The sequence below is a fragment of the Apus apus genome, chromosome 1, assembly GCF_020740795.1.
Source record: "Apus apus isolate bApuApu2 chromosome 1, bApuApu2.pri.cur, whole genome shotgun sequence".
In the NCBI taxonomy this organism is placed as follows: Eukaryota; Metazoa; Chordata; class Aves; order Apodiformes; family Apodidae; genus Apus; species Apus apus.
In genome coordinates, this window is record NC_067282.1 from 55,475,592 (window position 1) to 55,493,523 (window position 17,932).

Genomic DNA, 17,932 nt, shown 5'->3' on the forward strand with positions numbered 1-17,932 from the left:
CACCAGGCTTCCAGCTGGCAGAGGCAGGACACTCTCCATTACAAGAAGCAGGATGCCACATGAAATTCTGGATCAGATCTTAGATCATGTCTTACTTGTGTCCAGAGGATGGCAAACTTGCCCATGCCCACAATTGCTAGAAGAGTTTTGTACCTTTGCTCTGCTTAACCACTGAAAACTATCAACTCTTTAACATTTGAGGAGAAAGTGGATTCTCCTCTCCATTATTTGCAGCACCTCTCACAGAAACTGCTGCTGGGATCAGGGGCTCTGTGAGCTCAAGAGCATGCTGGAACAGCTAGCATTGAATCCTGTCAGCAGGACACCATCTGACTTTATATTTCTGGGGTTTTTTTAATTAATTTAAATTTTGTTACTAGTTTGTTATAAAACAAGTAATTAAATATTACAAAAGCAAATACTTTTAAATAATTGTGGTAGTGCCAGATGTGTTCCCCTTACATCTCCAGTGTCAATGCTTGTTCATGCTGAAAATATGCTGACTGCAGTGAAGATGAGAAAGGAAATATTGTTAGCAGTTCCAGACATGGTTACCTGAAATAATCTTCTGTTCCTTCATACAGTTTCCCAGAAACATTTCTGTTACATGTATTCTTACTGCGCCAGAGGGAAGCCAAGAGAAACCTGGGGCAAAGCAAAGGTCGGGACGCCTGTCCCTTGCTCCCCAGGCAGAACCCAGCGCTGCTTACTCTCCTACCCCTTCCCCACCCTGGAGGGCAAGATGTAGCCGCCTCACAAGCGCCCTAACAGAGCCGCCGAGCTAAGACTCGCCGTCAGCCGAGCCGAACGCAGCTGCAAGTCTCGGCGTCTGGGTGTTCCGGAGCCGGGCTGCTTCGCTTGGTGCCTACAAGGCCAAGGATGCCGGTCGGCGATGGGTAACTGGGATGAGGAATTCCTGCAGCCACGCAGGCACTAGTCAAGGCAGCTTCAGCGTCTCACAGGGTTTTGGAGCTCGCCGGCACGGACCCTGCGGGTACAGCCACGCGTCTCACGGCTCTCCTCCGCTCGGCGGGATCTCCGCTGCTCTCCCGGCTACGTCTTGCCTTTCCCCAGCCCCCGCGCAGCACCCGAAGCCTCACCTCGGCGGACAGGTGAGGTGAGGTGAGGTGAGCCAGCTCTGCTCTGCCCTGCCCTGCCCCCGCCAAGCCCAGGGAGGAGCGCAGCTGCCGGCCGGGCTGCGCACAGCTGCACCGCGGCACGGCCCCAGACGACCCGCCGCGGCCTCGCACGGCCCGGCCCCAAGCCCCGGCAGCGGGGCCGCCTCCCGCAACCCCCCTCCCCGAGCGGCTCCTCCCTCCGCCGGCCGCGGGGCAGCAGCGGACGAGACCACCGGAGCGCAGACAGGAGGAGGGGAAGGGGATACAGGGCCAAAGAGACGCCTCTCCGGGCGGGACACGGAGCGCCTGGGCGCCGTGCGAGGCGCAGCCGCTTCCTCTGGGTGACGGCGGGGGCCCGCCGGCGGAGCGCGGTCACCGGCCCCGGTCGCGCCGCCCGGTGCCTCCCCCCGGCGGGCGGCGGGAGGTGGTGCGGTCCGGCGGCGCTGAGGCGGCGGGGGCGGCGGAGGCGCAGGTGAGCCCGCGGCGCGGCGCTCCCCCCCTCCCCCCCTTCCGCGCCCCGTCCGGTTCCGCCGCGGCCGGGGGAGGCGACGCAGGCGGGTGCGGCGCAGGTAACGAGCCGGGAGCGCGGGCCGCAGCGCCCTGAAGCCGCCCTTCCCCTGCTCCCCGCCGCTGCCGCGTCGCCGGGCCCCCCCGCCCCTCGCAGGCGCTGCGGAAGGGAGGTGGGCCCAGCTTTCCGGCGGGCCCCGGGCCGCGCTGCCGCCGAGCCGCGGCCTCTTCCCCCCCCCGCCCCCAGCCCGGGGGTGCTCGCTCCGGAGCCGACCGGCGGCAGCGCGGGAGGCGGGGCCGCAGGGCCGCGCTCAGGTCCCGATGGGCGGCGTCCCCGTCCTCCCGCCTCTCCGGTGTCCCCCGCGCCGTGGGGAGCGGTAGCGGCACCCCCGGTGGGTGAGTCCCCGCGGGACCGGGGAGAGCCCATCCTGCCAGGGGCTGCTTGGCATCCCTGGGCTGCAGGCGGCTGCTGAGCGTTACAGAATGGTTTGGGTTGCGAGGACCGTAAGGACCGTCTAGTTCCCAGCCCTCTGCCACGGGCAGGCACACCTCCCATACAGAGCAAGTTTCCCACAGTCCCGTCCAACTTGGCCTTGAGCGCTTCCAGGGAGGGGGCGTGAATAGGTTGCATGTGTTTTGGTGTTTCCTTGTCACGTTTCAAGGAGAGCCCTTCTTACGTGTGGGGGGCAAGACCTGCTTCTGGCAGAGGGAGGCTCATGCACCGTCGGTTCGGTTCAGCGGCCAGAAATCAGTGCTGCAGGAGCCTGCTCTCGGGTGGAACTCCCGCTTCCTGCGTGCCAGGCTGCCCATCTGCGGCGTGTGTCCTCGCACCGCAGGCGCTGCGACCTGCTGAGATGACAGATAACGCAATACTGTCAGCTTGCCTTTTAACAACGATCATTAGAAGGAAGCCAGCCTTCTCAGTATGTTTTTGGTAATTCTTTTAACTACTGTAAACAAAATCTGACGCGCTTCTTTCTCACGTCTCGAAGAACAGGAAGTGCATAAAAATAAAAGGGAACCCTGACGAGCTGTACAAGGGAAGCCAGTGAAACACATTGAGGGTAAGTGTCAATTTAGAATGAAGAGGTAATAGTTACTGTAATTTCATGCAAGCTTGAACTTAACTTGAAGCAGAAGTATGCAGGATTCTTCAGAATTAAGTGACATTAACTTGCTGTTGCTCTGATTTATTAGTTTGCATAAATGATTTTCTGTGTCACATACACAAGCTATTGTGACTACAAAGAAATAGAAGTGATTAACCACAACTGTGTAAATGTAGAAATGTCTTTGGTTTGTTTGTTTGGGGTTTTATGTTGTTTGTTTTTTTTTTTTTTAACTCTTGTACTGGTTTACAAGTGAGTTACTCATGTCTTCATCGTGGCATCACTGTGGTGTATGCTGTTGGCACCTCACAAATAATAAAAAAGGCTGCTTGTAGCATTCTAGAGGTGTTTAGGAAAAGACACGATAGGTGTTGTGGTGTATCTTGAAGGGTATTTCGGCTTTTATTGGATGAGTTTAAAAATAAGCTTTGTGTGTTTTTATGTTGATGGAGACACCTGTATGAACCTCTCTTTTTCTTTCAGGTACCTCATCGATAGCTTGCAGAGGCAATGGAGGCAATGATGCAAACTCTGTTGTAATTAAAACAGGAAAACATTCTTAGCTGTACGCAACTCTTTCAGTATCATTCAATGCCGAACATTGCAGAAGATGAAAAGGAGAATGGTTCTGGAAATAATAGAAACACTGAAAACAAACCTGGGAAAGAATCCCCAGAAGCTTCTCTTCTTGATCCCATGAAGCCATGCTGCATGTCAGATGTCTCCACCGTGTCCTTGGTGTCCAGGGGAGATGGGCATTACCCATGGGGATGTCCTGTGACTCATACACGAGAGAAATTTTATACCATCTGCTCAGACTATGCTTTTTTAAACAGAGTAACATCTATTTGTAAAAGCCCAAGTGCTTCAGTTAGTGCCTGTCTGTCAGGCAGTGCTGCCTTAAACGTGGGAAATAACACACCCAGCTTACTAGGCATTCAAACTGGTGCTTCAGAGATAATCTACAGTGAAGATGCTAACTTGGAAGGTTTGCCTGGCAATCTTGGAAAGCTCCCACTGGCATGGGAAATCGACAAATCGGAGTTTAATGCCGTGACCACAAATCTGAAGAACAAAGCAGGTGAGGTGGTGAAAATTTGATGTTGTGATAGGAAGAGGCTTCATGTTGACAATTTGCTTGTGGAGGGTGCTCATCAGAACAGGTGTTTCCTCCAGAAAGTGCTAGAGAAGAGCTTGTATGACATTTCAGACAACCTCACTGGGAAGGAAGTGAGTGAGAAGTCAGGTGTAGCTGCCTAGGGAAGTGCCTCTAAAACAAGGCTGGCTTGTGTTTAACTGTGTGGGATTTCTTTTAGTGTTGTTTGATGTGGCTTCTGGTTTGGGTTTGTTTTTTTCCTTGAATATTTTTTTTTCTTTCTTTTAGTAGGACCTAGTACATTGTGCAGTGGTTACTGCTTTTAATTATAAGGTTTGTCACTTGCAGAAATCTTTGAAGGTACTTCAGAGATGTATTTTGAAATAAAATACGTGGTTTATTTATGTTAAGAAGTAAGTGAAATAATTACAGTTGTCTAGGAGATAAGTTAGTTTCTGTAACAGAACTGTATTTATTTTGATTTGCTGTATCTGCACAGAATTAGGGAGCTCATTTCTGTAAAACTGGCTTCTGTGCTACCTCCTATGTTCTTTCTCTGCCTAGTCACAGATTGCAATTGTGCATCAAGCACTTACATACAGGCTTGGTTTTCTTTGTGTTGTGATCCTTGTGTAAGCCCAGAGCTGGCTGTAGATGTTTTCCTTAATGCATTGGCTGGCTACTCAAGTTCTTGGTTTGTCTACTGATGTGAAACTGGTTTAACAAAACTTAAACACAGTTAGCATATTGTCATTGCCTTTTCGCGTGTACGTGTAGCGTCTTTAAAAGTAAGAAACAAATTGTACAGGATGTTAAGTTTTGCTAAAATACATGTGATGTATTTCATTTGGATACACGAGAAGATACTTCTTTACTCTGAGGGTAAGGGAGCACTGGAACAGGCTGCCCAGGGAGGTTGTGGAATCTCCATCCCTGGAGACATTAAAAACCCACTTGTACATGTTCCTGTGTGATGTACTCTAGGTGATCCTGCTCTAGCAGGGGAGTTGATCTAGATGATCTCCAGAGGTCCCTTCCAACCCCTACCATTCTGTGAAAAATGGGATAGAAATAGTCCTGCTCTATCACATGGCCCAACTCTTTTAATTTTTTGCTGTCTAAGAGGCTTACAAAAAGGAAAAGACCTTGAGAGTATATTATTCTCACTGAATTTGCATGTAAATTTTCATCACTGGCCATGGAAAACAAGTTTATTTTCATTTCTCTCTGCATTAATGTTAGGAGATGGGAAGTCGTCGGTCGGAGAGTCTATTTCTGGGATGACTGATTTAATGCATTAGAATAATCAGATTGACTCCTCTTTCTTAAACAGCTGTGCAGGTCATCATTAATTCTCTTCAGAAAAACAGAGTGTTGTTCATGGAGCTAATGGCTTTACAAACCTGTTGACAATCTTGATAACGCATTTCAGCTTTTTCCAACAATTAATGGTCAGTCCCAATTTGCACTTACTGACACAACCAGCGTCTCTCTTTGAGGTACATGCTGCTACTAAAAGGATTTAAGAAGAAGGATATAAAAGGTAGGAAGACCTTCAAGAAGATATACAAGACATGAATTTCTTTCTGAATTCTGTTTTGCAGGCAACATGAAGAAACAAACAACAAAGAAAAAATACCTAGACAAAAAAAGCAAGCAATACAGGGAGTGTCCTCAGCGTTCTGCTCTTGAAGACGTGAAGGAGAGGAAAGTGTTGGACCTCCGAAGATGGTAGTATTTATAAATTGTGTTTAAGGTTATCCCCATACAGCTTGTTGGTAAACAATGTTGCTGGTTTTCCGATTTCACACTTCTTAGTAATGTCTTTGTCCTCTTTGTAAATAAGAAATGGGGATATGTTAAGCAAATATAAACTAAATATCTTATTTTCTACAGGAAGAATGAGAGCTTCCCTCCCCACTCTTGACATTCTAATAATATTTTCCTTCTAAATATTTTTTTTCCTTTCAATAAGGAAATATTTATGTGGGGATTCATTGCTAAAAAATATGCAAGTTTATTAGCATGATCAGGCAAAAAATAACCTTAAGCATAATACTGCTATGTCTTAGTCCTGATTTTTATTTTGACGAGGAAATACTTGATCAGAATCTGTCAGTTCTATACAGCCTATCTCATATGAATATATTTCACTAAAATAACTTAGTTTAATGAATCTCTGTTTCTGTTTGGTTTAGGTATTGTGTTAGCCGACCTCAATACAAGACTTCCTGTGGAATTTCTTCCTTAGTGTCTTGCTGGAATTTCTTGTATAGTACACTGGGAGCTGGAAGGTAAGTCACACAGAGACCCCTTTGACTCTAAAGAGTCTAAAATACATTGCTAATTATTAAACAATATTTTATTTTTTTCTTTCTCTCCCCCCCCCCCCCCCCCCCTTTCAGTTTACCTCCTATTACTCAAGAAGAAGCTTTGCATATACTGGGTTTTCAGCCCCCATTTGAGGAGATTAGATTTGGTCCCTTCACAGGAAATACAACTTTAATGAGGTATGTTTGGTTCTTTTGATGCAGATAAATGATTAATGTTTGTAAAAACAACATAAAAGTAAAAACCTTTGAAAATACAGTAGCAGTTAGTTTATTTTAAATAAGAAGTGGATGACACAAGGTAGTCCTCTTCAGTTTTAGAATAATAAAGCACACCCAGGTACTCTGAGAGTGCCTGCAGAAACTTTTCAAAGAGTGTTTTTCACTAGCTGTTTTGTACAGTGCAGTGTTGCTACACAGATCAAGTGAACATGAAATTCTATTGGATTTTGGCTGAGTTTGTTTAATTGTTGGATAATACTCTTATGAATCCAGTCTCCTGGGTAAGAAATTTTTTATTTACTCTCATTTGTCTGTTTTTGAGCATACACATTAAATGCTTCTTAATGTCACTGAAACGGCATGAAAATGCCAAATTGCTTTATGTAAAAAGCAATTTAAGAAATGAAAATGAGGTAGTGAGTGCTGCATCTTTGCTGCAGTGGAGCTCTTCAGGAGGAGGAAGGAGAAGAAAAAAGGGTGAGGCAGGACTCGCAGAACACTTGCATTATTCTTCCCTGTTTCATGAGTTTCATTTGATTGAGTTAGTATTTTTGAAGGCAATATATAGGTTTTGGCACAGAATGTGGGAGCTGGATTTGAAAATGTTGCAGCAGTCTGTCCTTAATTGGTAGCATACTACTGGCTAGATCATTGACAAGTGTCATGAAAAATTCCTTCTCTCCCTTAGGAGACTAATTCAGATTTTGTGTCTTTTTAGGAATATGTCAGGGTATAGCAGCTCTTACAGACCAAGTTAATAAAATGTTGTCTCTTTATGTCGCAGTTTATACAGATGAAAGTTAAACTCCAAATTCTTCATTTTCCCCTGGAAGTGCCCTATGTGTGCAGTAGAAAAGTTGCCCTTACTGTTTTTTTTTTTGTGTCTCGTCAAATAATTTTTAACTGCTTAGCAGGCTGGGAAATAGAAGGGCTAAGAGCCAACCCCATCACCCAACACAGCTTTATGATTGAGGTGTTATCTTTGGAGATGTGAATTTGAATCTTCTGATGTAGAAAAATATCTAGAACAAAAATCTTCTTTGCAGACCTGTTCTCAATTACTGCTGCTCTGAGGAGCTGCAGTAGGCAACTTCTGTAGCACTTGGGCATTGTGAAGCTTCCGTGACAGAAGCCCAACATGATATGCAGAAAGTCTCACTTGAAGGGTCCTGCCTTCTGGTGTCTTAGAAGATTCACTTTGTGTAGCTGACAAGTCACAGTTGAAGCACTTCAGAATTTGAGTGTCTTTTTAAAGGCTGAATAACTCAAACTTACAGGTAACTGCACTGAACACAAGATCAGCATTTCTAATCTAGCGCTTTGTTTTTTATGGGTCTAAGTTTGGTCTAAAAAAAAAGGCAAAATGAAGGAAAAGGCTTTGAGTATTTTATTTCTCTCTTTGTGATTTAACCTTTTTTTGTGTTAGGGTACCATGGTCATCTACAATCTACATGCTATTGTGGTAGGGACTTGTTAGCACACCAAGAGTTTCCTAAATCAGCAAGCAGACTAAAAGCAGGAGGAAAAAAAATTGCATTAAATAACTCTTTAGTTACTACAATCTTTAAGCTTATTGTTTCAGATGGTTTAGACAAATAAATGATCACTTCCATATCAAGGGATGTTCGTATGTTCTGTATAAACCTCATGGGAAGAACAAGACAGCTGGAGAAACTGGTACGTAGCTTATCCTAAAACACTCATTTTACAGTATATAAACTGAAAAATCCTGCAATGTGCGGTATTTTATTGCACAAATTCTGTAAGTACTTCCAGTTTGACATAAGTTATCAAATAGCTCCAAGTTGCCTGATTTTTCTGGTTTACTTTTTTTCTTATTTTGCTAAAATTTCATTTGTACTTTTATTTTGATAAAATATGTTCTGTGCTATATATTCTGCTATCACAGAACTAGAATTTTAAGGTATCCAGGAGGACACTGCACTTACAGTTCTGTGCTGGTGTCCTGGAAGAGTCTTGCTGTAGTACACTAGGGGAGCAGCACATTTTTATTTCAGTGTTTTGGAAATCTGTGTTGTATAAAAAAATGAGATTGTAGAGCACGAAAGTATCCATGTCTTTAATAAATGTTTTACACTATCAAAAAATGCTATTTCGAAGTTGGTGAACTCATCCGTTCTGCCTGACTTTAGGTAACACTCTCAAACATTAGGTGATTTTTCTCAATTAGCTTATGAAGCTGCATTTTTATGTCTACTTCTAAGTGTGCTACTTCAAGAAAAATGATACTTCAATGCGTAGCTTGTTAGTCTTTGGTACAGGCTTGGGAGTTATCTTGTAAGTGGAAGGTTCTTTAAAAGGATAAAGCCATGCTGAAGAGGTGGGGAGGAGATGATTAAAAGTGGAAGTAACTTTTTTTGTTCTTCCTATCCCATTTAAGAATTCTGTCACATTTCAGTGCCTTTTCTATTATTTTCCTGAAGCCTAGCACTGTGGTCACATTGCAAAATACTGTATGCCCAAATGTGGGAGGTGTTTCTGAGTCTAGGAAGCTCCAAGAAGTTAATGATATCAAAATGTTTGAAAGCTTTCAGGGGTTTCAGTAGTACCATGGGTAGGCTACATCTAACTTGGGGCAGTGGGACTGCATTGTGTTGCAGAGTGTATTTCCTAGGTTAAGAGATACTTTGGTGGGGGTTTTTTTTGGTGTTTTTTTTTTTTTTTTTCAGAACAAGTACTTTTTAATATGACTTTCATCTAAATGTAATGCAGACTTCATAATGCATTTCCCTAATACAGACTGTGTGGCAGATGTTATTTTTTTTCCCTACCAGGCAGGAAATTAAATGCTAAGAAGTCTGAAATCAAAACTGTTCTGTGAATGCCTGTCAGGTCATGTCCTCTACTCTAAGAAGCAGTGTAACTATTTCATGTTATCAAATAGGTGCTTTTTTGGTGAATGTTAGGCAGGATCCAAAGCATTCTGCACTTGTAACCTGATCTTTCTTTGTAGCTGCAGGAGCCCTTGCGAAACTAACACGTGGACTGAAAGATGAATCAATGGCCTACATCTACCATTGCCAAAACCATTATTTTTGCCCAATTGGATTTGAAGCAACCCCAGTAAAAGCTAGTAAAGCCTATAGGTAAGATACTGTGTTTATGCTTATTTTACTGGAGGAAACATACAGAAAAATTTACTGCAAGTTGATACCATTTTTCTCCCTAAATAACTTTCCAGCGTATGTTGTAAAAGCATTTCTGTCTGAAGTAGCAAAACACTACTGTATGATTTGAAAGGATTGACTTAAAATTAAGCACAACTAAGGAGACTAGGTAGAGAGAACGTAAACAGAAAACTATCGATGGTACTAAGAAATTGTTTAAAGACATTTTAGCCAGATACAGAGGCAGTAGTTATTTGCTTGAAGAACAAGTGAAGATGACCAGTCTGAAAAGTAAAACCATATGGGCTGAAAAAAGCCAGGTGTTTTCTAAGGAAAAACAGTAAAAAGTCAGCTAATCATGAGGAGAGGCTGTGCACAGAGAACTTGATGGAAAACAAAAGATGTGTGTCTGTGTTGAGATTTTTCTTTATAAACTAGAAACAAAAAGCCTACAGTGATACTAGTCCATTATGAAGTGGACGTGATAAAATCTGCACGCACAGAAACCGGTCTTTGTGTGTGGTGAGATCAGGGGATGTTGTAGGTAATGCAGAATGGTGTTTATGCTCTTTGTTTCCAGTGTTGACTAATAATAATGATAAACTGCAACTACTTAGAAAAGTAAAGATGTCTGAATCGTTTGTTAACAAGAATTGGAGGGGGCACAGAAGCTAAAAGAAATCTCTAGAATATGAAAGTATGTTAGGCTTTTTGAAAAAAATGCTTGGAATACTGGAGCACTTTTCAAAGATCAGTAGAAACTTAATGTGCCAGTTGTTTTAGAATATACACAATTACTTGAATAATTTTAAATCTGTCAGGGTGACATTACTGAAGATAAAGGAATGGAATAGTTGATATAGATTTAAATTAAACATAGATTTTAAAAGAGGATAATAGCATTGATATTCACACTGAGTTTAGGGAAAGTATTGCATTAAAAACGAAATAAGGTTTGAAAAATTTCATAATCTTGAGGGAATTGAGCTTATTTAACATTTAAGTTGCTGTTGTATAATATGCTGAGTGCAGTTTGTTTTGTCTCATTCACAGAGTCACTAAGTTAAACAGGCTTTCCTCTCTCAAAGTAGTTTCAAACACCATATATATTGGATGTTTCTTTTGGACTTTCTCAATGTTCAACTATTGGTCAGTATTTATTAGTATTACCGTGGGACAGAAGAAGACAATCCTTGCCAAAACTGGCAGATGCCAGTGGTGGGGAATGCTAAACAATGACATGAGCAGGTCACTGGTGTAATGTGAGCCTCAGTCTTGCACCTCGCTTACCAAGTGGTCTACATTTGGCTGTGTTGAAGATGTAGTCACATCCAGGAGTGGAAAATGTTAGCTTTACTTTTAGAGTTCAAAATGTTTGAATTGTTTGGAGGCAATAAAGCAAAATCACCTGAATTTAATTTGTTCCTAATGTGAGTCTGATCATAAAGTTAATGAAAGCTTTTAGTGTACAATACAGAAATTTTTGATTAAAACTGCTTTTACTGATACGTGGTGTAAGTGTGAAAAATGTGCCCCAAGTGCATGTCCAGCACATCAGTCTGCTTAAGTTCACTGAAAGATTAATAGCTGGTTTACTTCATCAGTTCCTAAGAATCTGCACTGGAAGAGCAAAGTGGAAAAAAAAATAAAGTTGTTTACTAGATCAAAAATGTAATTTGAGAAGTAATATGGTCCAGTGTGTGGACACTTACCTAATACCGAGTTTGAATTTCTGTTCTTCAGTGAAGAGGGAGAACAACAATTTCAATACTTTTCCTGTCATTGAAATGGATTCTCGGTCACTAGTGATGTTATTTATAAGTCAGTATTAGATATTCTTCCTAACAACAAATCTCTTATAATAATGTAACATGAAGTAATGACTTCAAGGAGCTTCTGTAGCCTTATTTTAGGCTGGAGGTCAGACCGAAAAGCATCCTGTTCTCTTCATATCTTCTTCTATTTTACTGGGAAAAAATATGTTCAGGTTCCAGAAGCACTGTCAACAGATTCTGTAACAGTTCTTGTTTGCCTGTTACAAAGGCAAGCTTTTCTTTAAAAATCAAGCTAAGAAACTTTTTTTAAATTGCAAAAGAAATGGGTAGATAGGTTGCTAGGCTGAGTTTAGGAGACAGTTCTTAGGTCACCCACAGACTTCCTGTATGATCTTAGGTTGCTGGATTTGGACTCGGGAGACCTGGGTTCAGTTCCCAGTTCAACCACAGACTTCCAGTGTGACTTTAGGTAAGTCAATTAATCTATCCTGTGTTTTGGTTTCCCATCTGTACTCTGATGGCATACAGTGTTATTTTCCAGGGAATTACAAGTAAACACATTATTGCAGGCAGTAAGGCACTATGCTGTCTAATTCCCTAGGCAAAAAAATCTCAGGTTTTGTCAGTCGAGCCTGAAGTAGTTTTTCACAGGATAACTGTACACAGGAAGTCACAGAACAGTACTCTGCATCTCAGCAGTGTCACAATTTTTCCCTGATGGTTTTGATTTTTAATATGTGGTACTGTATGCATAGGAGGAAGCAGTTGAAGTTGCCAGTTGTTTTCATACAGGTTACCCTACAGCTTTTTGTGATTAACTGTCAGATGAGGTATAGTTTAAAACTAGTGAAAGGGGCTATTTTGTGAGTCTGTTAGATATCTGTGATATAAAGAGGAAGACATTTGTTCCACCTTCATGTGGTTTTCCACAACTCTTATTTCTATTGTTATGTATATATTTATATTTTGAACTTATATTAGAGTGCCTTTCATCTGAGGAACACTGTATTTTTCAGGAAGATCTGTCTTTTTCCCAAATAATCATAAGGAAAAGTGTCTATCTTGCTTACAGGCCTTGTGAAATCAGAAGTTTCCCTGTATGCAATTGTAAACACTATTTATAACAGATAAGCTGGTTTTCAGTTTGTCTGAGGAAACAATTTTTAATGTTAGAAAATCCTAAAAGGAACAATAGAATGTTAATCTCTCTTTTTCTTTTTAGTATGCACAATAAATCTTACTAGGATTGTATCTTCTATTGAACAGAGGTCGTGTCTTGCAGCAAGAAGTGGAATATTGGATCTTAATTGGAGAACCAAGCAGAAAACATCCAACAATACACTGTAAAAGGTATGTTGCTTGGTAAGAATATAAACCAGTATGTTTTCTTTCAAAGTCATTTGTATTTCTCTACTAAAGGTCACCAAGTGACATTTTATTTCTTTCGAATGACTGTATTATAGTCCTAAGAGAAACAAATGCTTTAGAGAGAAACTTTGGTTTTGACCTCAGAGCTGGCTCTGCCATTTTATATCGCATGGCAGGACACGTGTAGGCTGCTAAAAGCCAAAGCCTGTTTCTCTGGTTTGGGTGTGACGCAGCTCATGTTAGTCAAGAAGAAAAGACACCTCAGCTGTCTGTGAGTGTGCAGATTGCGACTTACAGGCTGTACAAACGTTGCAGGTTATTCTTCAGTTGAGGACGTAGACAGGCTGTGCCTGGGATGTGCACAGGATGTAATGCTGCTAGCAGGATCTCCTAGCTCAGGTGCAGGGACAGCCTGTACTCAGTTATTAGCTTACCTATGCATTCAAGCAATACAGTTATGATGAGGTCTTGCCCATGTGAAGTTGGTGTCTGAAGTAGATGTACAGACTAGGTGAGCTAGAGGGTGCTATGTAGAAAATTCACTGGTTAATTTTGTAATGCTAAATTAATGGAACAGTTTTCTCAGCTTTACTTGACATGCTAGTTAATAATGCTTAATAATTTCTGAAATGAAGGCACAGTACAAAAGAATACTATGTCTCAAGAAACCAGTTCCATGGCCAAAGCATAAATTCTAGCAAATAGCTTCTCTGTCACCCCAAGTGAATTACAGTGATTTTTCTTGATACATTAGGAAAAGATCTGTGGAAAAAATTAATAAAACTAATAATTTTAAAAAGTCACACCATTCCTGCTTTGTCTCCGCTTGTTTTTTCTCTAATTATTTTCAAAAATTGTTTGAAAGTGCTTATCCAAATGGTTTCATAGCCAGTCAGATCTAACCCAGTACCTAAAACACAGATACCTTTTTTGTTTATTATTTCAGTGATGTGACTATGTCAATAACAGTAATTAGCTGAATAATTTGGACTAATAAGATTAAGTGCAACAAAATAAAAGTCACATTATGCATGAGGTTGCTGTGCTGAGAAACGGCATACTATACATCCCACAGGTGGAATTTTGTCCTGTATATAAGCTACAAATGGCACAGGAAGAGGTTTCTGAATGTAGAATACAAACCTTTGTAACACTGTTTTTGATTGTGGAGACTTTCTTCCTCCTGCTGCAGTCCCCGTGAGAGCTAGCAGAAAGTTCTGTGCTTAAGGTAGGAGGGCAAAGGTTTGGGTAGAAATGGATTTCCTGAACCTGGAGGGTGGTGTTAGAGAAGCAGGTAATACTGAATTGATAGTTTGGTACAGATGGAACATGAGAGTTGTCTGCTGAAAACATTTAGTGGGCAAGAAAAACAGACAAGAGTTCAGACATTAATATTAAACTGAGTGACAGAGCACTGGAACAGGCTGCCCAGAGAGGTTGTGGAGTCTCCTTTGCTGAAGACATTTAAAACCTGCCTGGACACGTTCCTGTGTGATGTGCTCTAGGTGATCCTGCTCTGACAGGGGGGTTGAACTAGATGATCTTTCAAGGTCCCTTCCAACCCCTAAGATTCTGTGACAATTCTGTGAAAAGAGTAAGAGAGGATTAAATAAAGTAAAACCTAATGTTTCTCTTTGCCTAAACTGTGCTTTGCTGTTGCTTTTGTGAAACTGATGAATTGGTAAGGGTAAGCAATGCAGCTAAAGACTCAGGGTGTTCTTGCACATTTTGAACGGTGTTTCCAAAGAGTAGGAATTAACACTGTGAATGCTTTGATGAAAAGTGATGCTTTTATATCTAGCTTGATGTCTCTAATACTGAGGCTTTTATATCTTTACACATTTGTTTATCTTTACATTGCTGGTCAGACTATTTAAAGTTGCAGATCTGTATTTGCATGTAGTAGTGGTGCTGACGTTTCCTAAATGTTAGCTGAGTAGTAATAATCTTATTCTGTAGATGGGCAGATATTGTCACCGACCTAAACACCCAAAATCCAGAATATCTAGATATTCGACATCTGGAGAGAGGATTGCAGCATCGAAAAACAAAGAAGGTGAGGTAAAGTTACTGACATGGGAAGAAATTAATGGTATATTTTTGGCAAATGTATTTATACCTCAGCAGTGTAAGGGAACTTCACTAAAAGAAATTTGCTGTCAAGTGTTGCTGAAGACAGAAGTCACATGTGGATATTTGCATACCAGAGTCATACTTACTTGCAGGCTGGGATACAGTACAGCAGTAGACTGGCATATGCTAGAATGAACCAGGATATCTATGCATACAGTATATTTGGTCACAATATTTAATTTTATTGGCTTAAAATATAGCTGCAGCAAGTATAAAAATACTCTGCAAATTAGACAGATCCTCTTGGTGCCTGACCTTCTAGCTACAGGAAAGCAGGAAAGAAAGTAGACTCAAGTAAAATTAAACATAAAACAATGCACATCTCTCTTGTGTGGACTTATTATCAATATATACAGCTAGCTTCCCTGTAGATAGGATGGGGGGTGTGTATTTTTGATTTTTAGATTGAAAGTCTGTGAGAAATAATAGGCTGAAGAGATTATTTCAAATGTGAAGACCCTATGGAAGACTGTGTCAGCAAGGTGAGAAGAGGCCAGAAAAGATTATTTGTGTGAAAGTGACTGAAGAGTAAAAAAGACTTGCAGATTGTAAGTTATATTAGCCTGTGAAAGATATAAAACGATAATTTAAAAAGATGAGAAAGAAGGCAGTAATTGAATCTGGGAAACAAAATTGATTGATCTGAGTTTGTGGTTGGATGATTGTTTTTTTTCTTTTTCAAATAATTATTTTGCTCACCAAGATGTTAATTTCAATTATCTATGTATGTTAGAAACACACGTAACGAATAAACCTTTTTACTTTGATTAGGTTGGAGGAAATCTTCATTGCATCATTGCCTTTCAGAGACTTACCTGGCAAAGATTTGGTCCTTGGAATTTTCCATTTGGAAATGTTAGGCAGGATAAACAATCCCAAACTCAAGGACAAGGAATTTCCAAATCTGAGAGTGAAGACAATATCTCTAAGAAACAACATGGACGACTGGGTCGATCTTTTAGTGCTGGCTTTCAGCAGGAATCTACATGGAAGAAATCTAACCTTCGTGAGAGGAGGAACAGTGGGTATCAGAGTTATCATGATTATGATGGAAATGATTAAAATTAACTTTAGGTAATAGAGCTGATATATCAAAGTTAGTTTTAATCAAGACATATTAGGGATCTGTTAGTCCTAGAATACCTACAAATAGAAATTATGGTATAAGATACAGCTTCACAATTATTGAAAAAAATCTGATTATATGGTTGCAATGGATGAGATCCAGTGTATAAACTGACAAAAAAGCACAGATTATTGTACTTCTGCAGTCAAAGTAACTATTACAGGAAAATCAATCACTTATTTTGAAATAATTGTACTTATGTTCTGATCTGTGAAAACAAAAGATCGGATTGAACTAAGTCAATGTAATAAACAAGACTTCACTGAAAATACTTAGTATTCAAAAGCATGAAAATTTATGATATGACTTTATAAAAGAGTTATTCTGCAAATGGTGTAAGGGTAAAAGTAAACATTGCCTTCCTTTTAACACTCCATTTTACTAAGGCTGCCTGTGTCCAGTGAAAAGGGAAAAAAACACATAGGTCAGAAAACCTTGTCAGATTTACAAAGTGAATGTAGATTCTCCATTTAGATCCCAGTAGACTTCTGGCAGTCATAGTTTGTCAAGCAGGTCTCAGTTTCCCTTTGCTTAGCTGGATGCCTGTTTTAGACTGAGGAATTGCCTGTCGGAGGGCACGTTCAGTGATGGAGCTTCCTTATTGTGGGCACAGTGGACGATTTCTTACTCTGGAGCCTCTTGAGAGCTCAGACTCACTGAACACAAGCTAGTGAAATTCCATATTAAGAAGCTGCATTTACCATGAGCCAAATGAGCCAGCTGAACACTGCGTTCTGTCGGCAGGTCTCTTCCTCCTTCAGTCTTTAAACCTCTGTCATTTTTCTGCTGCTCTTTTCATTTTGTATGAAGGGGGTGCAAGTGCCGAAAGCTGCTGGCAGCCCTGATGATATACCTCTTGGCCAGCAAGCAGTTCAAGCTTTTTCAGGTGTCCATGTGCAGTCTCTTCTTCCCTTCTTTTTCTTCTCCTTCCTAATCTGAAATGTGTCCAGTTGTTTACCCAAACACATATCAACCATTGTAACTTTCTGCGTACAAATGTTCACACCTGCTCAAGGATTAATTTTTTTGACATAAAGATTTGTCATGGAATGCAGGGGTTTTGTAGGTCGCTGCTTTTGTTATCTAAAAATGGGAGACTTTTAGACTTTTGTTCATTCAATAAAACTTGTTTTGTATTTTGTTGTTTGCTTTTCATTTCTCTTGGGAATGGTGAACCTATGTTTAGTGAAGGTTTTCAGGGAAGTGGGTAAGTGAAGGATGAGAATTGCAACACCTGCTTAGCAAAGTAATCCTGGAGGTGCAGGATCTTTTTGCTCATAAGCCCGTGTGGCCACTGAGACTTAACTTCTAATGTTTAATTTCCCAAAGTCTGCAGGCTAATGGCTGAACAACACCCATAGGGTTTTGAAAATGTATTTTCCAGATGAACTATTTTCAATCTATTTTTGCAAGCTGAACTTGGGTTGAGGACTGAAATCTCTTTTAGAATGCTTGAGCTGTGTTCTTCAGGGTACTTCAGGCTTCAAGCGATTCTATAAAAGTCTCTTTAAGTTTTGCTTAATAACCTCCTCCCTGGCAGTAGCCTGCTGCTGTTCTTAAGAGATGTGTCGTGAGGGGCTTCTGTTTTTACAGGAGCTTTATTTTGCTCTTTCACGCTTCGCCAGTGGGTTCTGTTCAGTCCTCCCAGCAGGAGCAGAAGGAAGATGTGCACCCCCGGGGACCTGCTGCCAGGAGCTCTTCCCTACGGGGTGTTAGGAACGAAACGTAGCGTTGTTTCCGCATCCTAGCGTTGGAAGCATATTGTGGGGAGAGCACGGGCTGCAGGGAAAAAAATCATGCTTAGCGGGGGGGAAAACAACAAACCTACTTCTCCCCCCCTTCCCTTATTTTTGCGACGTGGTTTTCGCTCCTTCGCTCTCCCCATCGGAAAGGGGCGGCGGGACCTTCCGCCCACGGCAGCCAGACCCGCGCCGAGCAGGGCGCCGGCCCCGCGTCCCGCAGGCCTGTCGGGCAGCGGCTCCTCCGCGCCGGGCACCGCAGCGGCCGCGACACCCGCCCC

At 41.7% G+C, this 17,932-nt stretch overlaps 1 protein-coding gene across 6 annotated transcripts; it reads left to right on the forward strand.

The window, feature by feature from the left end:
* Nucleotides 1–1,528: 1,528 nt before the first annotated feature.
* On the forward strand, nt 1,529–17,048 carry BIVM (basic, immunoglobulin-like variable motif containing). Of its 6 annotated transcripts, none has more exons than XM_051631994.1 (12): nt 1,529–1,590; nt 2,623–2,689; nt 3,218–3,815; nt 5,435–5,561; nt 6,029–6,124; nt 6,236–6,340; nt 7,965–8,059; nt 9,357–9,489; nt 11,683–11,754; nt 12,552–12,635; nt 14,613–14,709; nt 15,558–17,048. In XM_051631994.1, exons 3-12 carry the CDS (start codon nt 3,326–3,328, stop codon nt 15,846–15,848), a joined length of 1,590 nt encoding a protein of 529 aa, XP_051487954.1. In that variant the 5' UTR covers nt 1,529–1,590; nt 2,623–2,689; nt 3,218–3,325; the 3' UTR covers nt 15,849–17,048. The 6 variants fall into 6 exon arrangements, with proteins under 6 accessions (XP_051487954.1, XP_051487999.1, XP_051487963.1 ...); XM_051632003.1 differs by having other exon boundaries at nt 1,563–1,590; nt 2,618–2,689; XM_051632008.1 differs by lacking the exon at nt 1,529–1,590 and adding an exon at nt 1,644–1,687 and having other exon boundaries at nt 2,618–2,689.
* The last annotated feature ends 884 nt before the right edge of the window (nt 17,049–17,932 follow it).